The sequence below is a fragment of the Mus pahari genome, chromosome 9 (genome assembly GCF_900095145.1).
Source record: "Mus pahari chromosome 9, PAHARI_EIJ_v1.1, whole genome shotgun sequence".
Lineage (NCBI taxonomy): Eukaryota > Metazoa > Chordata > Mammalia > Rodentia > Muridae > Mus > Mus pahari.
Genome location: NC_034598.1, coordinates 37,509,295 through 37,532,171, shown reverse-complemented (window position 1 = coordinate 37,532,171; position 22,877 = coordinate 37,509,295). Strand labels below are relative to the sequence as shown.

General features: G+C 40.1%; 1 protein-coding gene across 1 annotated transcript; it reads right to left on the bottom strand.

Annotated features, from left to right (window-relative positions):
* Nucleotides 1-1,366: 1,366 nt before the first annotated feature.
* Zwint (ZW10 interacting kinetochore protein) lies at nucleotides 1,367-19,310 on the bottom strand. The gene is given in 8 exon segments (XM_021205041.2): nucleotides 1,367-1,394; nucleotides 16,819-16,939; nucleotides 16,942-17,080; nucleotides 17,250-17,306; nucleotides 17,424-17,590; nucleotides 17,779-17,905; nucleotides 18,082-18,172; nucleotides 19,204-19,310. Coding segments are annotated over 7 exon segments (756 nt in total). The 5' UTR covers nucleotides 19,260-19,310; the 3' UTR covers nucleotides 1,367-1,394; nucleotides 16,819-16,820.
* Between the last annotated feature and the right edge of the window lie 3,567 nt (nucleotides 19,311-22,877).

Sequence of the window (22,877 nt, the reverse complement as noted above, 5' to 3'; positions counted from 1 at the left end):
AATAGTATAGTGTGGTCTGTGTCTGTGAGCTCATCAACCTTGTTCCACTGCCTCTTCCTTTATGTATTAGTCTTGTTTGCAACTTGTGTTTTAGCAAAATGCTAAACCATCACACAATATTGATTTACAAACAATCAACTCCACAAATGTTTATGCTAGAAGAAGTATTCTGGCTGGCTGTTTCTAGATTCTTCTGCAACTTTTTCCTTTCCAGAGGTTTGTAGTTACAAGGACATGCCTCATTGCTGAACTTGCACATCAGTAAACATGCTTCTCACTGACCCATTTCAGTAGAGGTCATTGGTTGAAAAGGTAAGACAGAGTACAGTATTCTAAATACTTTAAAGAATACAAAATGTGAAAAGGACACTGGGTAATCTTATAGTTATATGTTTATTTATTATCTACACAGCATCTTTCTGTTCTATCAATGAGAAATTACCAAGTATTTACTTGGAGAGTTCCTAAAACTTTTACACAATACTGAAGAGAGTGAGGTCACAGTCACAAAGGCATGGATTCACATTCTGGATTCAATAGACTCAAGATCGGAATGCAGTATTAAGTGACTGACTACAACTGAAATGTTAAGTGCCACGTTTGAAATTGCCAGTCTAATTGAGGGGCAAAGTGATGAATCGGACAGTGACAGCACGACTCAGGAGGACAGCACAGGAAAGAGAGGCTACTTAAGAGCAGTACAGGGAGAGAGAATAAACCAATCAATTCGGTGTAGTTGAGTTCAGTTGAGTCAGGGCAGTCAGTACAGTTCCGTTCCTGGAGTTCAGCAGACTTTCCAAGTAGAGCAATTCAGTCAGAAGCCAAGAGAGGCCCCTTTGAATCAGTCAGCTTGAAGATGGGTTATGAACCAGAACAGCTGAGTTGACCCAGCCAGCCAGAATTTAAGAACTACAAAGGGAGAGCTTATTCAGCAGTAATCCTCCAAGACAACAATTACATCAGGTGCATAAAGTTACTTTCACATCTGGTGTGGTGAGAAGACAAAGGAAAAAAGAGAGGGCAAGAGGAGAGACTATTGAAAATCAGCGAGAAAAGGGTGGTTTGCAGCATGCGTGCCTGTGTGCGTGCGTGCATGCGTGTGACAGTTTCACTGGTACAGTTTTACAGAGACAGGTTGCAAGGAGAGCAAGTTAGACACAGGTGAAGACAGAACAAGCCAGAATATACTGTCAAAGTTAGCATGAGACAAAACACAACAGTTCACTGAAAAGCCAAGAAATGCCAGACTGAATCAGCTTGGAGAATTAGATTGTACAGAGGCAACAAACTTCCAGGCTTAGGCCTAGAGATACAACAGTGAAGGAACTGCTCTGGTCTCAGACCAAGCAGGGTATGCACACAGCTGGAATCTGGCTCTCTTCTCATCCTTTCATCTGAGGAAATAAAAGGTGAAATTTATAATGAGCTCCGTGAACTATTATCCTCTAGCCAACATACCTAATATATCAAATTGCAGTAATTTCAGAAGAACATCTTAAAACGTATTAGTAAAGGATCTGATCGTGACTTTTTTTTTAAAATCATTTATTATGTGATTAGAAGATACCAGGAACAGTAACACAGCACCAGCACCATCATTTTAGCCTAGTAATTTGCTAGTGGTAACCCTACATTGGAAGAGATCTCAATTAAAAAAATAAAGAAAAAGTTGGGTTGTTTTAACTTTCTTTTGCATAGCAGTTTAATTCTAGTGCTTATAGAGGCACTATATATACTTTGCAGTCAGTATTAATCCAAAAGTCTCCTGCTGTATAGAATTCCATCACTGGTAACTTTCCACCCACCCTCCTTTGCCAAGGTTTGCAATTATAATATAATCTTTATATTCTGTTGTCTTTTGCATTGCTTTTTTGAGATAGGGTCTTGCTCTGTACTTCAAGATGGCTTGGGACTCAGAGATCCTCTTGCCTTGGCCTCCTAAACATAAAAAACACAGGGTCTGGGTGGGCATATTTCCTGGCTTATACCCGCCCTCCCTCAAAGCCCAGGCTACCATCAGACCCTCAGTGATGACAGGACCCTACTGGGCAACAGATATAGAAATTAGCACTTGAGGAGGCTGCCCAAGTAGAGCTTAATTACACAACATATAGAGTTCCTGTGTGATATAGTTAATTTTTCCTTGATCCATAAGCAGGTTCTTCAGTGAGTTTTGTAAGTACCAACAATTTTAAAGTGGACTGGACATTTGGTATAAATTGTTATCCAGAGGGAGACTACGAGTCACTTCACATCTAGAAATGGTAAATTAGAAAATAATAAAAGTATCAAATCAGAACTTAATTTATACTGGCATTAATTACCATTACCATATGGCTGATACTCTAAAATCTAACAAACAGTGCTAACTAGGAGCAGACTACATTGTATATAATAGGTACAAAGAGGGGGAAAAAAATGGTAGCACATTCATGTATTTTAATAAATTCCTGATTAAACATTCCACACGGGAAGCTGTGCAGTGGTTCACACCTAAGTCCCAGTTCCTTTGAGGTTCAGAAGGAGGAGGATTAGAACTTCTAAGAGCTTAGCTCTAGTCACATGTGTTAAAAGTCCCAGCCTGAGACTTGAGATGCTGTCTCAAGAACAATTTTACATTTGAAAATGACAGTCAACTAAATCAGAACATATTTAATTATTTTACGTATGTTATTTATGATTTGTTTTTCTGCAAAAGTTGTTTACTCTCAAAGCAGTGGATGACCTTTGTCTCACACCTGAGGAAAGCTAGATGAGGTAGGTAATCCCCATCCTGACTAAAATTCCTAAGCGGATCATTCCAGTCATAACTTGGCCTATGAGAGCTACAGGTGTCTTTGTATTTCACTGCTAATTTTGTGACTACAGATCATTTACAATACATTCTGGATGGCCCATGGTCTTGGAAGTCAAGTAAACCTGGATAAATGCCAGTTGAAACAGTCATTACATGTGTATTTAGAAAAGGCATTTGTCTGGATTAGAACTGGGTTCTGAGGTGCATTCAAAACCCCAGGACACGGTTGCTTCCACTAGTAAGTTAACTGAAGTTTGTGTGGATAACCCAACTCCCTTGTCGACCACAATCCCTGCCTAAAGCATCACCATAATGAGTTGTCATCTTCTCTTCAATTTACTTTCACTCTAAGTTTGTGGCTAGCTGGATTCTAGTTCTCATATACCTCAGAAGCTGATATTAATTACTATGGTGTAAACCACCTGCTAATAACAATGATTGTCAATCCCATCACAGTACTAAAATGAAACCTGAGCTTTTGTAACTCATTAAACAATCAGTCTTATTTTTCCACAACATGAGAAATTCTTGTAAACTCAATGGGTTGTTTTAACTGCTACATTTTACCACAATGTCAATCAGAGTGTAAAATTATGATTGCCCATAATTATGCATTATTACATGAATGAATGCTGGACAATCCCTACATCGAGTCCAGAATCCATATATCCCTAGTTTCCTCAAGCCCAAAGTAACTTAGCAACCGAGTCTAGTTTTCCTTAGTCCTCGCTGTACTTACAGCTTACTCCATTTTACTCATACTTACTTGCAGAACTTCCACAACACTCGTCATTTATCTCAATTAAGCCGTGCACCTGCATCTTCGGGAGCATGCTGCAATTACAGCAACATGGTGGACGGTTCACAGGTGGTGTGGCATGCCTAGGGTGGCATTGGCATGACCGTATGAGAATACTCACACAATTCTAAACATTGTGTTAAGGTTTGTAACAAACTGACCTTATATTTTTTAATAATTCCTTTTTAATTTTTTAGATTTCCTTCTCCCTCCAGTCCTCTACTGTCCTTACTCTTTTCCAAATTCATGGCCTTCCTTGTGTGTGTGTGTGTGTGTGTGTGTGTGTGAATGCAACCTACTTTGCCCCATATAGTAACTCTGTCCCTATCCAAAACCACTTGGTTTTGGATAACTAATTTGTGTTCTTCCCTGGGGAAGACAATATTTTTCCAACTCACAGAATCCCCCACTTTGTCTATGGTTGGCGAGCCCTGAGCCCGTGTCTGCATTAGTATGTCTTTTGGTATTATCTAGAAGCTACACCTTAATTTCAAGTTTAAATTATACACAAGCTTTGGAATATTCTGTCAATGAATGCTAAAACATTCACCTCCACTTACTAAAATATTCTGTACTCTTGTAGCTGACTGAACCCAAAACCCAGAGGTCCTAAAGTCACCCTGAAAAATGTAGAGAAATGATACCCTCCATGTATCTTTGATGGTTCTTTGATCAGGTTTACAGTAAAATATCTGAATTATTTGAGTCTTTTCCCCACAACTGCTTGGATTCTGAGAGAAGCAGGACATCCTTTAATCAATTTTTATGCTCCTCTCTAACAGGATGCTTGATTGGGGTCATTGATCATAGGCTGTCAGGTGTTCTTCCAAATCCAAGCTGTACTGACAAGGAAAAATTTGAAATTAAATGCAGAGTGGAGTTCCTTTGTTCCTCCTGGAGGCCATGTTTTCATCAGTGTGTTTCAGGTGCACTAATTGGGTTATCAATCTAGGATTACAGGCAGAGACTGGGATGATACTATAATTTAAACCCAAAGGTATCTGAAGTGATGAAAGCAACTGTCTAACGCATATTTTCACATGTATTTTTCTCCCACAGCTAAGTTTCGAATCAAAAACGCAAAAGCCAGGGAATTATTTATCTATAGCACTAAGCAAGGTCATAATAAAATTCTACTACTTCATGACCTAGTGTCAACATATAATCGTTTCAAGGCTATATTGACCAACGTGCATCATCACCTACACTGAAGCTTGTATACAAATCCACTCAAGTATTGAGATATAAAGTACACTTGTATTTTATACCAATTTCATTATATTAATTTGTTATGGCATGATTTTGATATTAATATCAATTTTCCTAATTGCAGGATGACACATGACAACAAGGGATTTGGGGGCATAAGAATGGAATCACAAGCTATATTGGCAAAGTTGTTACACAAAGAGCATCAATGTAACTATGACACAGTTAATGCAGTATTCTCTGGGAAATGTCAGGTGGTAAGTATAGTGGTTTGAATGAGAATGGCCCCATAGGCTCATATGTTTGAGTGTTTGCTCCCTAGTTGGTTTTTTTTGTTTTGTTTTGTTTTTTTTTTTTTTTTTTTTTTTGGTGGGGGGACTATTTGGAAAGTATTAGGAGGTGTGGCCTTGTTGAAGGAGGGGTGTCTCTCAGAGGTGGGCTTTGAGGTTTCAAATGCTAGGCCAGGCATAGTCTCACTATGCCTGAGTGCGGGCTGTGGAACAAGATATGAAGTTCTCAGCTACTGCTTTAACACCATGGCTGCCTGCTTCCTGCTATGATGATCATGAACTAATAACCCTATCAAACTGTTAGCAAGACTCCTTTAAATACTTTCTTTTACTTACAAGTTGCCTTGGTCATAGTGCTTACACACACCAATAAAATAGCAACTAAACAAGTTTCAGAATATTCTTACATAATTTTTAAATAAGTATCTATATACATCTTATACATGTAGCATACATTGTACTGTTTAATAGTTACTTTCTATAAAAAGAGAATTTGTGAAAATCTAACCTTCAATGGCTCTTTGTGACTTAATTTAGAAATGGGGCTTTATAACAATAGTCAAGTTAAAATGAGAGCACAGGGTAAGACCCAATTAAGTATCACTGGTGTCCTCAGACACAAAATTAGACAAAGACATCAGCTGATGGGGGCAGAGGAAATGGAGGCAGATGTCATCATGAAGGAAACATTCTTTACTTATGATCCCGCCTCCAGGATCTCTAGCTCCTCCCTCAACCATCCAAAGGATGGTCCTTAGACACAGGAGTGCAGTGGTAAAGTGTGCCCCGTGGATAAATCTCAATTGTAAACCTAGTACACCTACCATAAGCTGTTTCTGGGTTAGGGTCCAGCCCTGTCAATTCTTCATGTCAGCATAGAGTTGGATCCTACCACTTCAGAATAAAGACACTTTGGAATTCCCCCAGTATATAGTTCAAACACTTAATGTCCAATCAATGGTATAAATAAAACAGCCTCAAACTATCCAATAACCACAAGATTTACCACGTTTCTGCCAATAATACCTGGCCCAGATCTTAGTCATCTTTCAATCTTGTTAAATACAACCATAAATTCTAAGTAACCGTATTTCAAACCTATCATTCCTGGTCTAATCTGCGTAAAGATGACAATGTGGTCCTGGTAAGTGTATCAGTTTATATACTCAAAGCTTCTCATTGACATGTCTCCCTCAGAGAGGCTCAAATCCAGTGTCCTGTCAACTAGGCTCAGACCTCACACTATGGCTTTTTGTTGTATCTTAGTGCAGAATTATTTTCCTTTACTTATGCATTTTCATAACCACCACCACCCCATGGCAACTGCCACTTCCCCTGGAATGCTCTTCCTTCCCTGCTGTCTTCTCACTCAATGCTCCCATTGCAGGACAGCTGTGTAGTAGGCGGATTTAACTTTGCGGTTTATAAAGCTGCTTCGTCTCCTCCTTCACTGAGTGGCTTGGTAGTACTCATTTCTTTTTCAAGATGATCCATAAAGTCGGTGTAGCAGACAAAAATGCATGTAATGCCTTGGCACAGTATTTCATAGGAATTGTTATCTGAGAAAGCTACTATTCACATCAAGTACACTAAAGATTCTCACTGTAACTTGTGCTAAGATAAACCATATATATATATATATATATGTGTGTGTGTGTGTGTGTACATACACATGCATATATACATATGAATATATATATAGAAAGAATGTATGTGTATACATGACACATACATAATATATAATATACATATATAACATGCATATATTTTAAATAATACATATATTTTTAAAGACAGTGAAGAATAAAATATAGAAGTATTTTTCAGAACCATAACCAAACCAAGAAGCCTGCCTGTATCAAAGTCAATACAAAATTCCAAAAACAATTACATCTGCTATGTGAAAGATGAGGTTCAAAGCTTGCTGCTTAAGAGTTCTTGCTGCTTTTGTAGAGGAGCAGAGTTTTGTTTCCAGCACCCACTCAAGTGGCTCACAAATGTCCTTTAACTCCATCTCCAGGAACGTCACACATTCTTCTAGTCTCTGCAGATATCTGTAACTCATGTGCTCAGACCCACATAAAGACAGATGCACATGCATATGCACAAGTGTGTACACACACACACACACACACACACACACACACACATACACACACACACACAAACCAACAGATTTTTTTTAAAAGACAGAATTCAATGATCAAGGTTCTTAAACTCTTGCTTCATTATACCTTCCTAAATCAGATTAAGTCTTAAAATAACCGACCATCAATGGCTCTGATGGTGTGACTGCTTTCCAAGTGTCTCTGCCTAGTGTCCACCAAAAGATTACCTTTGATATTTATTTACACACTAGGATTATTTTTTATTTTTAATAAAATAACCTTTAAACTATTTCTCTGCACCCAAATCCTAGGATTTTCTGGTTCTAAGCAACAGAACTGCTGAATGCCAAGGACAAACATCCCTTTGAGGAGTCTAGCATGTTGGGGGAACAGCTGCCTGCACCCTGAGGAATGCAGATGTGGGGAGATGGCCTCCATCTGGAGCTTCAGCAGGACATCTCCCTGACAGAGCCCCAGCTACATGCTTGTCTGTTTGCATTTCCCACTAATGTCCTGTGGCAAACTTGAACACCAAGGTCAAGCAAAGACACATGGTATCACTCACTACTCCATCAAAGTCTTCTGTCAGCAGCCAAGACAAGAGGATTTCTAGAAAAGAAAGGCAGCTTGGCAGCAGCAGTCTGCAGTTCTCCCAGGCTGCAGCAACATCTTATTTATGAGACGATGGTGTTTCCTGCTGTTAGCTTTTATTATTCCATCATAATTTCTCTTTGGATATAAGGCACAGTGTCTTAAGAGGTGTGAGAGGCCATTAAGACCCTGCCTAGATAAATTTTGTCCAATCAGACAAGGCTTAGCTGGCTTTCAATTCGCCATACAATATTGACAGTGCTGTTTTACCCATCAGAAATTCAGAAAGTGCACATCTGTTAGCTCTTTTCTTACATCTATCCACATCTACTGTTTATCACTCCTTCCAAAGTACTACCCTGATTCAATCAACAATCACCTTTTGCCTCATAAAACTTTTTTTTATCCACATAGCAACTTTAAGTTCTTTTAAATCACATACACACAGTTGTCTGGTTCAAAATCCTTGCTAGCTTCTTAGCACAGAATAAAACCTAAACTGCCAAGCACAGTCCACAAAGCCCTCCTGACCCAGCTCTAAGCACTTCAGGCAGTATTTCATGTTCCTCCTCTCCTTCTTCTGCTCTCACCCTTAGCCTTCTAACTGGTCCCAAAGGTACAAAGTGCTCTCCTGTCTCAAGGCTACTGCTTTCATATCTCCTCCTTCCTTTCTGGAAGCTATGCTGGCATCACTGACTACAGTTCTACCATATCTACCCTAGTCTATTTTCAAATAGCACTGTACCTGTGCTATGCACCTACCTAATACAAGTCGTAAGAGTTGGCTGGCCTCCACTTGTATACACAAGTGCTCCTGAATCGGTGGGTGCATGCAAATGCGCACGCAGACAGGCAGACAGACAGACAGACAGACAGACACACACACACACACACACACACAAACACACAATGATAATGCATTTAGAAACAGATGCAGTACAGACTTCTCTTACTAAGTTTTTCCTGCATTTCACTTCTAAAGTGTTTCTATGGCAAATCAATTACCTGGAGATATGCGGAAACTACAGTTAAAAAAAAAAAAAAATCAACATTTCCAGTTTAATTATTAATCACAACTTTAGCAGATATTACACTTGGGATGTTCATAGGTAAATAAAATCTTCCAGATGAATGAGTTCAGGGTCACAAATGAGAAAAACTTTCTGTAAACATTCCCTGGCATACTTCTCAATTTAGCAGGAGGTAAAGAGGAGGAAGAGAGATGACAGATGGAGCTGAAACAGAGAAGCTTCACAAACCAAATCAAATTCTAAGGGGCTAGAGAGACCACCAGCAGTCAAGGGCATTGGCTGCTCTTGTAGAAGACCCAGGTTTGGGTTCTCAGCGCCCATTTGGGGGCCTCATAAGTATCTCTAACTCCACTTCCAAGAGATTCAGTGATCTCTTTGGAATTCCTTATATACCAGGTACATACAATGGAGCACATACATACATATAAGAGAACATAAGCAAACACTCATATGCATACAATAAATAAATCTTTAAGGACATTTAAAACAGCCAATAATAAAAGCATTTAAACATCCATGTGGGGGGGGCTGGTGAGATGGCTCAGCGGTTAAAGAGCACCGACTGCTCTTCCAAAGGTCCTGAGTTCAAATCCCAGCAACCACATGGTGGTTCACAACCATCTGTAACAAAAATCCGACGCCCTCTCCTGGAGTGTCTGAAGAGAGCTACAGTGTACACACTTTAAATAAATAAATAAATAAATAAATAAATAAATATTGAAAAAAAATATTTTAAACATCCATGTGGTTCTGAAAATTACAAAGTAGACAAAAGGAAACCATTTCAACCGTAAAACCCTTTCCACTGGGGGCTAGACAGATGGCTCAGCAGCTAAGGGTACTGGTTGCTCTTTCATAGGACTCAGGTTCAATACCCAATACTCAATACCTACGTGGCTGCTAACAGTCCTCTGTAACTATAGTTAGGGGATTCAACACCCGCGTCTAGCTTCCTTGGGTATAACACACACATGGTACACAGGCATATATGCAAGCAAAAACAAAAATCATACACATAAAAAAAACCTTTAAAAAAGAAACTTTCTACTGACGTATGAAATCTTCAAGATGAGAATACAAAAATGTCATAAAATTCATGCTGCTCATTCTCTCCTGCTCCTCCATGCTGTATGAGTCACAGAAGTTGGAGATACAGTCAAGTAAATGTAGCGACAGGGAGCAGAGCCTGCATGGATGTGCATAAGCGACTCACTAAGACAGACCAACTGAGAACAGTTTTCTCAGAGGCTAGAATATCTCAAGGTCGGAAGCATCATGTCAACGATGACTTCCCTCCTTGATGAGCTTTGATACAAGCATCTATCAGGTCAGGGATCAGCAAAAGCATTCATTAGCACCGTCAAATTCCCTGTGTGAGAGGGAGATTATAATCTTAGGGCATCTTCCCAAGTATGACACAACTGACTCAATGCTGGGTTCAGTATTTCTGAAAACATGGTGGTATTTTACAACTCATGAGATATGTTAAGGCACAAACAGTTCAGTAACGATCTCTTCAAAACGCATAGGAGGTCCAGTCTATTATTGTCAACGTGGGGACATGGCGGGGTCTAGGCAGTCAGGTGCAGAAGGAGTTGAGAGTTCTACACCTTGCTCTGAAGGCAAACAGGAGTAGACTAGCTAATGGGCAGGAGGAGGGTCTCAAGGCCCTACAGTGGCATACTTCCTCCTACAAGACCACACCTCCTAATAGTGCCACTCCCCAAGCCAGACATATTCAAACCTCCACACCCCGTAAAAAAGAAGATAGTAAAGTTTGACAACAGTAAAGACTGCAACAAAGTTAGACCAGATTCCTATAGCTTCCAAGTTTATGACTGAAATGAGTCTTTAAAAAATAAAGCAGAATAGACTAACAGGGGGGGAAAAAAAAAACCAACAACTGACAGTTCACAAATGCACTGCATATGAATACGTGCAGCATATAGAATTTTATATTCATATAAAATTCTTCCATATTGGCCACTAGGCACAAAGAGAAAACAAAATGAACCAGCTTTATGAACTAAACTTACAAAGTAATATTAAATAAAAAACATATTTAATGTGTTTCTAATTTATGGAAAAGTAATGCTTTGGATTATGAAACCTCACTGTTTAACCTTCTTCAATAGATACACTTCTATAGTGATTGTTATGCATTATATGTGAAATAGGCCATAAAAGGACTCATGTGCTAAAGGCCTGAGACATAACTGCTGATGGAGAGGTGACGAGATCAGGAGGGCTGAATGGATTGGAAGGTGGGGCCTACGTGGAGGAAATGGTGACTAGGAGCGAGTTTTAGGGGGCATATCTGTGTTCGCACATATGAGCAGGCATAAACAGACATACATGCACCCTCCCTCTCTTGGTTTCTAGGTGAGACACTCCCGTGAATCACACTCTTCTGCAATGATAAACAGCATCAGCAATCCCAGAAACGCTCTCACATTCCCAGGAGCACAAACACAACCAACTGTGATCTGAAGCCATGAGCAGAGATTTGGGTTCCGTCAATTTGTTTATTGGAGGCACCATAGCAACAAAATCCTGGTAAGAATCACCTAGTTACCACCCTTTCCTTGCTATGACATGTTTTTCTAATAACTGTTACTCTTTCAATCAAAACCAAGGGGGCTTAATTTAGGTAGTGAATTAGTTCCTAAATATATCAGTGATTGTGAAAAAGATTAAGGTAATAAAAAGGAAAACTCCTCTAATGGTATCAAGTGTTCCTGTAAGTACTTTGTATACATGTGGGTGTGTGTTGGTGTGCACGCACATATGTGTGCATGTGTGTGGATTTCGAAGGACACCCTTTGAAGTCCAGGTGGTGTCCACCTTGTTTTGAGGAGCCAGCAGTGTCTCACTGAACCTGTGGCTTGCTGATTCGGAGCACCACGGACATGCCTGGCTTGAGCGCTCCAACACTGGGATCACAAGGAACTTTAGTCAGCAAGTCAAGCGTCTTTGAAATAGTTGAGAGGGGCTGCACTCTGGTCTTCACACTTGCACATAAAGCACATTGCCAAATGGCCCATCTCCTTGACTCCACTGAATACAATTTTTGACTAATTTCTCAAAATAATTAAAGCAGCCTATCTCTAGTATCACTGATATCAGAGGCACTTGACATGTCCTCTTAGCAAATTTAAGGAATCTAGAAATATTGTTGAACCTAAGTGTTAAAGTCATTAGACAGACTGACAAACCACACCCACTCTCTAACAGTATGTAAACACAGCTCTTGGTTATGTTTATATACAGATGGGGTTCTTTTCCTCATATATTCAAATAACTCTGACATCCATGATAGGTAGATTATTATTACTCAGACACAAGAAATGATTTTGCATCGCTCAAACTGCTTCCAAACATTCATAAACCCTTAGTGACTATTACCATGAAAATCTACTATAAAATATGTGGTTCCATATTTTCCAGAGGCATCTTTTACTTTTTAAATTGGTAACTACCATCATCTAGGAATACAAGAGACATTCAACTGCTTTAGTCATTATCCCTGAGTGTAATATTCTGGCAGCTCAGTTACACTGTATTCTTTTAAAGTAGGCTTTTCAACATAACAACATCACAAAACAAGAGGCTCCATCTTGTTGCCACTCCAACACTGCTTTCATGCAGTATCTAATTGCCTGAAGTGGATCTCAGCGTTTCTGCTACTGTCATTACAGCCTCAAAAAGTAATATGGATGAAAGCACATATTTTGTTTTTTTCTAATGCACATTTTGCTAAGAACTGAAACACTGGTGGCATGATTCTCCTGAGTTAAAATGCAACTGAAGATTTTGTGTCAAAGAAATGTCTTCAGGTTCTGTGTGTTCTGGATGAAGGATCCGACTATGTAACATGAAGGTACAAGCTGAGATTCACCACTTCCTCTGCTGCACTATAACCTCGCCCTGGTGCAGGACTCCTGTCTTCCTACTATTCCTGCCTGTTTTCATCTGAATCTCCTGTATTCCATTTCACACCCCACTAATATTTCAAAACTTATGCATAAAAAAGACACAAAAAGGCTCAACAAAGAGACATTTTAATGCAAGTTACATAAATTCTGTAAGTTAGGGGTGAAATGTATTCATCTCAGAATGGGAGAGAACTAACAGTGAAACAAGAATTTCCATTTTCAAAGGTAGTAGGAATTTCTAATGCTATGATTAATAGTTTAGTATACTTTTGGATACCTAAGTTGGAAGAAAAAAATTATAAAATAACAATCCCTCGATAAAACATATAATCCTATACAGTAATGAAAAGGCATATATATATAACCTAAAAAATATTGCCTAAATTTTCAAATATTTTCAGATATTAAAAATATATGCCAAAGGAAAGGAAATAACAAATAATGATTGGGTTTTAAAAGAAAGCAGCAAAAAAGGCCAAACTCTGAAGTATTCTGTCATCTCTCATACTGTTTTATGGAGCTGTGAATTAGATGTAGAACCTTCCAGCATTATCTGTACCCTTAGCCTAAAGCTAGAGTTTGGAAAGACAAACAAAACAAAAGCCTTCTGGGAAATACTAATGAGAAGAGGAAAAAAATCATCCAGACAACAAAAATATCAACTAGGATAGCATACAGATACAAGGAATATCAAAAACACATACTTTAATTTGTTACAAGTTACACTGGTTACACAAGATACCATGAGTCACTGGCCCAGTCCTTTCAACTATGTATGAAGCAAAACGTATTGCCAAAAAAGTCAGGTTACTCAAACATAAACAAATGGAACTATGCAAAAAGGCAGTGTGCCAATGAGCTGAAGTCGCAAACTCGTAACCTAGGCAACAAAGAAGACAAAACTGCTGTAAGCACCACTCTTAAGACAGAAAAACAAGTAAATGCACTATACTGGGCTCTAATATAATATCTTAAAATGGAATTTAAAATTCAAAAGTCAAGAAACAGATGACTGATTCCTAAATAGCAACATATAATTACCACAGTTAAGAAAACTAAAATTTGGGCTGGAGAGATGGCTCAGAGGTTAAGAGCACTGACTGCTCTTCCGGAGGTCCTAAGTTCAATTCCCAGCAACCACGTGGTGGCTCACAACCATCTATAATGGGATCTGATGCCTTCTTCTGGTGTGTCAGCTACAGTGTAACTCATATACATAAAATAAATAAATATTTTTTAAAAAATGGGAGGAGAGGCCCCAGGTCCTGTGAAGGTTCTATGCTCCAGTATAGGGGAATGCCAGGACCAGAAAGCGGGAATGGGTGGGTTGGGGAGTGGGGAGGGGATAGGGGATTTTTCGGAGGGGAAACTAGGAAAGGGGATAACATTTGAAATGCAAATAAAGAAAATATCTAATAAAAAAATTTTAAAAAGAAAACTGAAGTTCCATGTAGAAGAAATACAACTTTTAAAAATAAAAATGTTGTAAAAGGTAACTGATCAGATTGCTCCTCTAGAATATCACAACAGTGTGAACATTAAAGAGACAAGGCTGAGAATATTCTAGAATTTTTGATAAAAGCATATTCTCAACTATTTACAACATAATAAAACGACAGAATGAAAAAAAGGATTGTGCGCAGCCAGTGAGAATAGGAACCCACGAGTGAGTTCTGGCAGTCTACTGTACAGCACAGGCACCATGACAAGTTGGTTTACTATACTCTTAAAACCTGCTGAGTGCATCTCTCATAGTCTCAGTGCAGAAAAGTATGTGAAGAAATACATATTCATACATCAAAACATGTTGTGTACCTTAATACTATACACTGTTTTTCTATTTTACTTTGATAAAGCTAGAAAACAGAAAAGTATACCATAGAAATAGCTGTGAAATGTATAGCTGATTTCTCAGACGAAACAGTGAGAGTCAGAAACATACCCTGAGGATGAAACAAAAATATTTTCATACTATAAAGTCCTTTGTACTCTGATGATTTGAATGAGAACGAGTCCCACTGGCTCACATATTTGAAAGTCTGGTCTCTAGTTGGTGGCACTGTTTTGGAAGGATTAGGTGTGGCCTTTTGGAGTTGTGACACTGTGGGTAGGGTATGAGGTTTCAAAGCCCAGGCTAGTTGCCCCAGTCTCTCCTCTCTCCACCTGCTGCATATGGACTAGATGTAAGCTTTCATTATTGCTCCAGTGCTATGCCTGCCTGCCTGCTTGCTGTCACTCTCCCTGCCATACATAATGTGCATGAACTCACCCTCTGAAACCTAACAAAGACCTACGTTAAATGCTTTTTTGTTTTATAAGTTGCTTTGGTCATGGAGTCTCTTCACACCAATACAAAAGTAACAAAGACAAATTTCTAAAGGAAATTATGAAACATTTCCTTATGATGAAGTTACTCTACAGGAAAGCAATGCAATGCAAAGTCAAGATAGGGGAAATTCAAAATCCACATGCAAATATGAATATAGCACTGAATGGCTAAAATTTTAATATGTGAGAATATAAAGGCTAGTAGTAGGATGAACAACTGTATTAGCTAAAGGCAGGGTGCTATATCAATGGTAATGCCTTTCAGGGTTCATTCTGTGCTTAAGAAAAGGATCGATATCCTTTACATATAACTTTAGGCTAATAATAGCTGAACTTACAGAGAAGAGCTCCTAAGGAAGGAAAAGGATGAAAGAAATACCAACAAACAACACATTAAAGCGAAGGCACTAGGAATACCAAAAAATAGAAATTACAGTAAAACGGCACAAACATCACATCCTTTTCATTACAGAACTGAGAACTATGAAATCTTAAAGATTACTTAAAGTATTACTGAACCCAATCTGTCAACAGTAGCCCTAAACATGCATACAACTGACAGACAAGGATTAAGTAAGACTGAAACTCAAGGTTGAAATCAAGGCAAAGATAAGCAAGGGAGCTGCAGAGGTTATATTAATATTAAAAATGCTGTATTTCTAGTCAAAGGCATTTCTGTGGAGATAAAGTGGCCAAGGATTGGTAAGGGACTGAAGCAAACATGAGTGCTGAAAACACCCACAGCTCAACAGAACCATGACTACGAGTACATTCAGGGCCACAGCTGAAAACTTGAACCCAGACCTCAACAAAACAAGTACATTAAAGATGTAAGCGGAAAAAAGGAACAACCACAATCCAATGGAAAACAAACATTACACAATTCTAAAATAAGAAATGTTTAACAAAGACTACATTGAGGCTACAACTTATTTTCCCTGTCTAATTAAAAATAGCAATTATTACAAATGGCATTCTCTAAAAATATATGGTTCTGTCAGGCCTTGCCCTTCCCCCCATTCCCTCTGCCTTGCTAAAAAACAAAACAAAACATTAAACTACATTAAAAAACATTAAAGCTAGCCACTGGAGGTCTATTCCCTCATTTGGCTACATGAGGTTGGTGCATAAGATCCAGCCATCAAAGTATTCAAGTCTAGCAATCAAAGACTCCCTTTGGCTTACCTAATTAAGATACCCAATCAAAATATACAACCACCACCAACAACAACAACACCAACCCCACATCCTAGCCCATTCTAACCCAAACCAACCCCTCCCTTTTCTCTTCTTAAAAACTATACCTGTGAGGTCATTTGCTGCTATTTTTCTGCCTGTGTCAGAAAGCAGGCACTAACTTTTCTTCACTGCTTAATAAAGAATCTCTGTGACAACACGTGTTTGGGTGTGGCTTGTACCTAATCTGGGGTCTGAAAATCTTAACCATCCTGTTCTTTCCACCTTTTCACTTCCTCAGATCTAGATTCAGAGGGCGAGGACTTCCATCTTGGCAATTCAAGCACACCACACTCTGAGTTGGCCTCTATCTGGTGCAGGATCTTGTGCATACAGCTATCACACAGAGAGCTATCAATGGAGGGTGTCTGCAGGGAGTGAGATCAAGTTCCCGGCTCCTCTTTCAATCTGTCAAGCCAACACTGACATCTCCCCAGCGTCCCATCCTTCTCTGTTTCGTGGGAGGGGTGGGTTAGTAAACTGACAGGGCTTACCTTTAAGGAGATTTGGATTTGGCTGGAAGGGCTCGCCCTTTGACATCTTTGTCCTCAGCCTTGCCCTCAGAGATGGCCAGCTTATTCTGCAGGGAACACAGTGGCTGGAGGTAGCTCTGGTCCTCCGCAGCTTCTCCTGTTCCTGTCCTGCTTGCTGCTTCAAGGTTTCCAGTTCCTGGTGGGATCCGTCAAGCTTCTCCAGAGCCCTCTTCCGGCGCCTCTTGACCTCTGCAGAAATCTTTGTCAGATTCTGCAAACGCTTCTGAAGGGGTGAGAATGCAGGGCCATGACTCACCTCATGCTCCTCTCAGCGCCTGCCCTATCTCCCACCTCCCCCGCTTAGCCAGAGCTTGAGGCTCAGACTCACTGACAGGCAGAGATACCTTATCACTTCAAGACAGAGAAGAGTCTAGAGAAAAGTCAGAGCCCACCTGTTGCAGCACCCACTGCTTCTGAGCTAGCTGAAGTTTCTCCTCAAGGACTCGCTTCTGCAGGGAGAGACAAAGGACATTGCTTCTTAGGGCTGATTTTTCGAGAGATCACTGAGGTCCAACCTACCCTCTCCTTCCTCCAGCCCTGCATCCCCTCAAGTTCTCTAGGTATACCTTAGCCTCGAGTTGCTCAAAAGCCTTCTGAAGCTCTGTGTACTTCCTGTGAGCCTCTTTAACCTGAGGTAAGGCCTCAGACAGGGCACATTTTATGGTATCCACATGATCCATGTATGTGGCCTTCATGTCCTTCCACTGCTCCTTAGTTTCAGTTGCCTTTTGTCCTAAGGTGGGCCACAAAGAACAAGAACACGAATGAGTCATGCCTGTAGCCAGTCTTCTACAGGCTCTACAGCTGTACAGCTTCTATAGCCTTCCACAGCCTACCCATGAGCCAGACACAGGCATAGCTCACATCTTCCCCCTTCAACCATTCAGACCACACCCTACCTACAAACCCGAGCCTACTCACGACTGTCATCTTCAGAAGCCAACGCATCTGGGTTCTGGTCAGGGTTATCCTCCTGAGCCAGAAAAGTCTGTAAGAAGTTCACTACTTGAAGCTGGCTACAAAGCAGCTTGTCTTTCTTCCGCGAGTTCTGTTTATAGCGGGGACAGAAGCAGGGATTAGCCTTACCTTCTGGTACTAGAGGCCAAGGTGGTCTTCCATTTTGTTCTTTCCCACTGCTGCCCACTATTTCAAGAGGCTATCCCAGGACCAGCCGCCCACCCCCCAGTCTTCTGAGACTCTGGGTCCCACTTTGTACATACATACCCTCATAAACTCCTCCATGATCTTAGCAGGCAGCTCTGCTTCTTCCTGCAAGCCTACAGGTTCTAGAACAGCTGCTGCCTCCGCCAGAACCCTGTAAGGCATGAGTAATTGTGCTACAGTACCACATGAGCTCTAAAGGAACATACGCACTGGCATCTATGTCAGAAGGGTGCCAATGCTCAGAGGCTATCCAAGGGTCTGAAGGAACTTTAGGCTGAGGGTCAGTCAGAATCACCATGTACCTGAACAACATACAGTAGCAACTAAGAGCCATGAGGAAATCATGTGAAATACTGGAGGACAGGGACTGTGCAGACATGACTTGACTACCTTTTTAAATAGGGAGTGTCACAATGGGTAAAAACTGGATGAATCAGTTTGAAAGCAGCAGGGGCATATAAACAGAAACAGAGAAAAGCCAAAGCTCAGGCAAGTCTTGGAAGACATGCTAGTAATGGCTGTTCTCAGAATGCATGATGTGTAACCCACCCAGCCTTTCCAGATTGGCTGGAACAATCCACTAGAGGACAGAGATATAGATAAAAAAACACCAAAGAAGAAGGTTGTGACAGAAGGTCCTAGAATGGTTAAGGGTTGGTTACGACATCTGTAATGGAACTAGCTCTTTTAGAATACTACGCCACAGGGCTCAGGGTGGGTGAGGTAATGTCCCTCCAAGGCACCATCAGACATAAGGTGACCTACGTCAGCCATCCAGACGTATCACTCCGCATACAGAAATAAGTCCCTGCTTAGTCATACCCCTGCAGCAGAATGCCATAAAGACCCTAACAGGCATCACTCCAAAAAAATAAATAAATAGACGTTGTCACATTGCCAGATTCTGCACTCCTGAATTGAGGCGACATCATCCCTCAAAGGCCGCACTCATGGAGTAAGAAGACACAGTCTTTTCGGGCTGCATCATCTTTTCTAATTGAAACTGCTCCTAAGGGCCTACACTCCAGAATCCGGGTGACATCGTCTCTGTCTCTCAGGGGCCGCACTCCTTAGCTAGGGTGACAAGATCCCTCAGAAGTCGGACTGTTGAACTAGGGCGCCACTGTCCCTCCGCCGCCACTGCCCGAGCCGCCGCCCCAGGCCCTCTCCTTCCACACTCACTCTTTGGTCGCAACAGCGTTTTTCTCCGCAACAGCGTTTTTCTCCGCGTCCGCCATGGTTCAAGCCGCCCACCACGCCTTTGGATTCTCCTGTTCTGCCCGCCTAGGTCGAGATTGGTTTCTGGGTAAGTGGGCAGGACTCTAAATGACGTCACCTCTTTTCATTGGCCGGAGTCGATTCCGGTCCCGCCCCTCTACGCACGCGTGGGCGTTTTTTGGGTTCTGGGGGCTGGCTGGAGGTTCGGAGCCTGCGCAGTAGGAAGCACTGGTAGCTGAAGGCCAGACGGTGAGAAAGCAAAATTTGGTGGATGTAGACACCGGAAAAGGGCTATTATCTGTTCCAGGAGTCACGCTTTCCCATTAAATGTACTGCTGCGGAAGAAAGGAGGTGGGCCTCTCCTCCACGACGCTGAAGAATACTGATCTTATAAGTAACTACTATATGAGTTCAAAACATTGTGCTTTTAAAGACCTTAATCAGAGATCCCAGCTGGGTCTCCTGGGTGGACAAGTCCCAGCTGAAACTGAGGGTGGGCGTTGGTCGCCAGAGTGCAGGAGGGAGAGAAAGAAGGCTGCTCCTAGAGAACCCAGGGCCTGCAGCTTTCTGAAATACTCAGCTGAGTCCTGAGCTCTATCTGAGGAAATTTCCTAAAGGGATTTTTAAAGATGCTTTGGAGATTAAAGCAGAGTCGTTCGTTATTAGATACCATTTTCACAGACTGGTATTGAAGAATGCCTACTCTCTGGTGAGCAGATACACACACCACTGAGAAGTGTCACCCTGCGACTGGCAATAATTAACCCTACGTTGAGCACTGCTGTGGCACCATCTAACAGATTAAAGGAATGAGGCCTTAACAATCCCTTAAATCTGAGACCGACTAGACTGCAATAATGAAGACGAGGTTACAAAAAAAAATCACCAAGCAATAGGTTCGTCTTACAATTTCTGATCTATGCTTAGTCATTCCCAGGCATGACTAAAAGAAAATTCATTATTAGATGAATAAGTCACTGTTTAGAACAGAAATGGATGTTAAGACAGCAGACAAGCCGAACATCTTTGTGTTCCAGAGGAGCAGAGTCAACAGAAACTAAAATGTGCTGCAGATAGGGGAAAGAGGAACTCTCATGTTACTGCTGGGAATATAAACTCACATATGTGTTTTGAAAACAATGTTCCCTCAAAGGGTTAAACATAGAATTACTGGATGATCCATAATTTTCCAAGTATAATTACAAAGGAAATCAACATATAAACACAAAAATGCACACAATACACGAAATCTGTAAGAGCCAAAAGTAGAACAAACCCGTCATGACAGAAGGAATGAGAAGAACTACTGTAAATGGAATACAATTTTATAATAAAAATTGGATATTATTGCATGAGAATCTAGCAATGAACCTTTAAAAATGAAGCCAGGTAATCAAAATTGCATATTTGATTTTTTTTTTCTTTTTTTCTTTTCTTTTCTTTTTTTTTTTTTCAAGACAGGGTTTCTCTATGTAGCCCTGGCTGTCCTGGAACTCACTCTGTAGACCAGGCTGGCCTCGAACTCAGAAATCCACCTGACTCTGCCTTCCAAGTGCCACCACCGCCCGGCCTGATTATTTCTTTTATGTAAAATATCCAAATAAGGCAAATCAATGAAAGCAGAGAGTAAATTAATACTTGACTAATCGATAGGAGAGGGCAGAGAAAGTAAGGTAAGGACAAATAATTGAGAGGAACTGGAAAGGAATAGTTTCTTTTAAAGGGTCTAATAAAAATGTTCTAAAATTAGATTACGGTGAATGTTGAACAAGATATATAAAAGGTTATTTCATTTTTATGCTATAAACAAATGTCCAAAAAGCTGTTAGAGATGTGAAGCTAGACAAAGACCTGTCAACCTTATCAAGATGGACATTGTATGTGAAATTAGATGGTCTCAGTGGCAGATTAAACATGGAAATCAAATTAATAAGCTTTAAATCATAGAAACCACACAAAATGAGTCATAGAGCATCTTTTTAAACAAATGAAACAACTTGGGTCCAACACTAGTGAACTGAGACACATGTTCTTACAGCTTAATATCCTTTTAAATAAAGTTCCTGAGCATGAAACAATGAGGTAAGAAAAAAAAAAAAAAAAAAGCAAACAACACAAGGGCTCGCAACAACCCTCACATGGAAATTGAGTTATAAATCCAAAATTACCAAAACGCCTCAAATCATTTTGTTGTGATTTCATCACTGGATTTTGCAACTGTCATGGATCATAATGTAAATATTTGTGGTTTCAATTGATCTTTGTTGATTTCCATGAAAGGGTCATTTGAACCCCTGAAGGAGTTGCGACCCACAGGTTGAGAACCACTGCCCTAACACAAGACCCATGAATGAAACTGTCACTGTGTACCATAATTACTTAATCCAAGACCATTATTAAAAAAATACCATAAGCAGCTGGCAAAAGAAGGAAGACAGCTGCATGTAGAAAAACAAAAATAATCAATATAAGAAACATTTTGTTAGATATAGTCCAATAAAGAGGGGAAGGGAAAGGAACTTCAAAGCACCTTTAGAAAAAGCAAATTGACCTTGATTTCTGTATGCAGCAAACAGTCTTCAAAACTGACAGGTAACTAGAGGCATTTTTAGTCTGGAAGTAGAAGTGATTTTTTTTTTCAGATTCACACTCTATAAGAAAGATAAAGTGCATTAGGTATATGGAAAAGTGACATCTGCAAATGTGAATATGTACAGAAGAGTAGAAAGTACCAGATATGGTAGCTATGTGAGGAAATATGTCTTTTCTTAATATTAAACATTTATAAAAGATTAATGGATAGGTTCAGACAAGGAACAGATGTCGTAATATGCACAGATTTCTATAATATGCTCTAGTCTTAAAACTCAGCACTTAAAATGCCCAACACTTTAGATCTTGATGTTATCTATGTATGTCCTAGAGTCAAAGCCCATTATTAGCTAAGAGAGGCATCTCTCATCAAAGAGTGTGATTTTTTTTTTCCCTTTACAGAAGAATTTAATTAGCTTGTTTGTCACGTGATTCACACCAATGCAAAAGAACATGCTCAGGAATAAAAGAAAATCAAATCCAGCCTGGGTAGACCACCTAGTACATGGATGAACTTGAATAAATTACTTAGTCAAGAATTTCATTTTGTCATTTACTAAGGAGACTAAGGCTGAGAACATTTCTTTATAATAATTATGAGAACATTTCCTATGGGAAACCATAGAAGGTATTTAAGCATCTCTCACTTTTGTGTGACACAGGAGTACTAATGCTTGAATTCCTATGCCTATCAGTTTCCCGTAGGAGTCGTGGGTACATGAAAGCAGAATTAGTTAAAACAGCAGAAACTTCTTGGGAAGAATCCTTTTCCGTAATAACTTAGAAAATGTTACAAGGAGTAAAGCATGAATTAGTCTAATTTTTTCAATAAACTCCTCTCTTCCTGTTGCGGTAACATTTTCCGGTTGCAGGAACATTTCCTGTGAGTCATGAGACTGCCCTTTCGAGGTTTGCTGCCACTGGTTTTTCATTCTCAATTTGATCAATACGCTTAACGCTCTAATTGTGAGTTTCACCTAAGTCACAATTAAGTAACAGCTCAGATGCTTAACATTTATCTCAGACACAATATCACAGTTCTTCCA